Below are 213 nucleotides of genomic sequence, written 5' to 3' on the forward strand. Positions count from 1 at the left end.
GCCCCTCTCTGCAGGAACCACTGGAGCAGCCTCAGTCCTCGGGCACTGGCGTGCAAACCAGGGGGAACACAGGGACCCCCCCGCACCATGGCCGGGGGCAGCTGCAGGCTGCGGCGTAAGGCACACGGCTGACGGGACCCACATGGCCAGGGCTGGCCAGCACGCTGGCGGCTGTCCCGCTCCCACCTGGGGCTTCCCTCACCCCCCCCCCCC

At 72.8% G+C, this 213-nt stretch overlaps 1 protein-coding gene across 1 annotated transcript in view; it reads right to left on the reverse strand.

Moving 5' to 3' along the window:
- Positions 1-31: 31 nt before the first annotated feature.
- SPEG (SPEG complex locus) overlaps positions 32-213 on the reverse strand; it is a 47,648-nt gene continuing 47,466 nt past the window's right edge. The window contains 1 exon segment of the mRNA XM_019470904.1: positions 32-45. Within this exon segment, the coding sequence (XP_019326449.1) occupies positions 32-45 (14 nt within the window).

This window comes from Aptenodytes forsteri, unplaced genomic scaffold (assembly GCF_000699145.1).
Source record: "Aptenodytes forsteri isolate BGI_AS27 unplaced genomic scaffold, ASM69914v1 Scaffold255, whole genome shotgun sequence".
Classification (NCBI taxonomy): Eukaryota; Metazoa; Chordata; class Aves; order Sphenisciformes; family Spheniscidae; genus Aptenodytes; species Aptenodytes forsteri.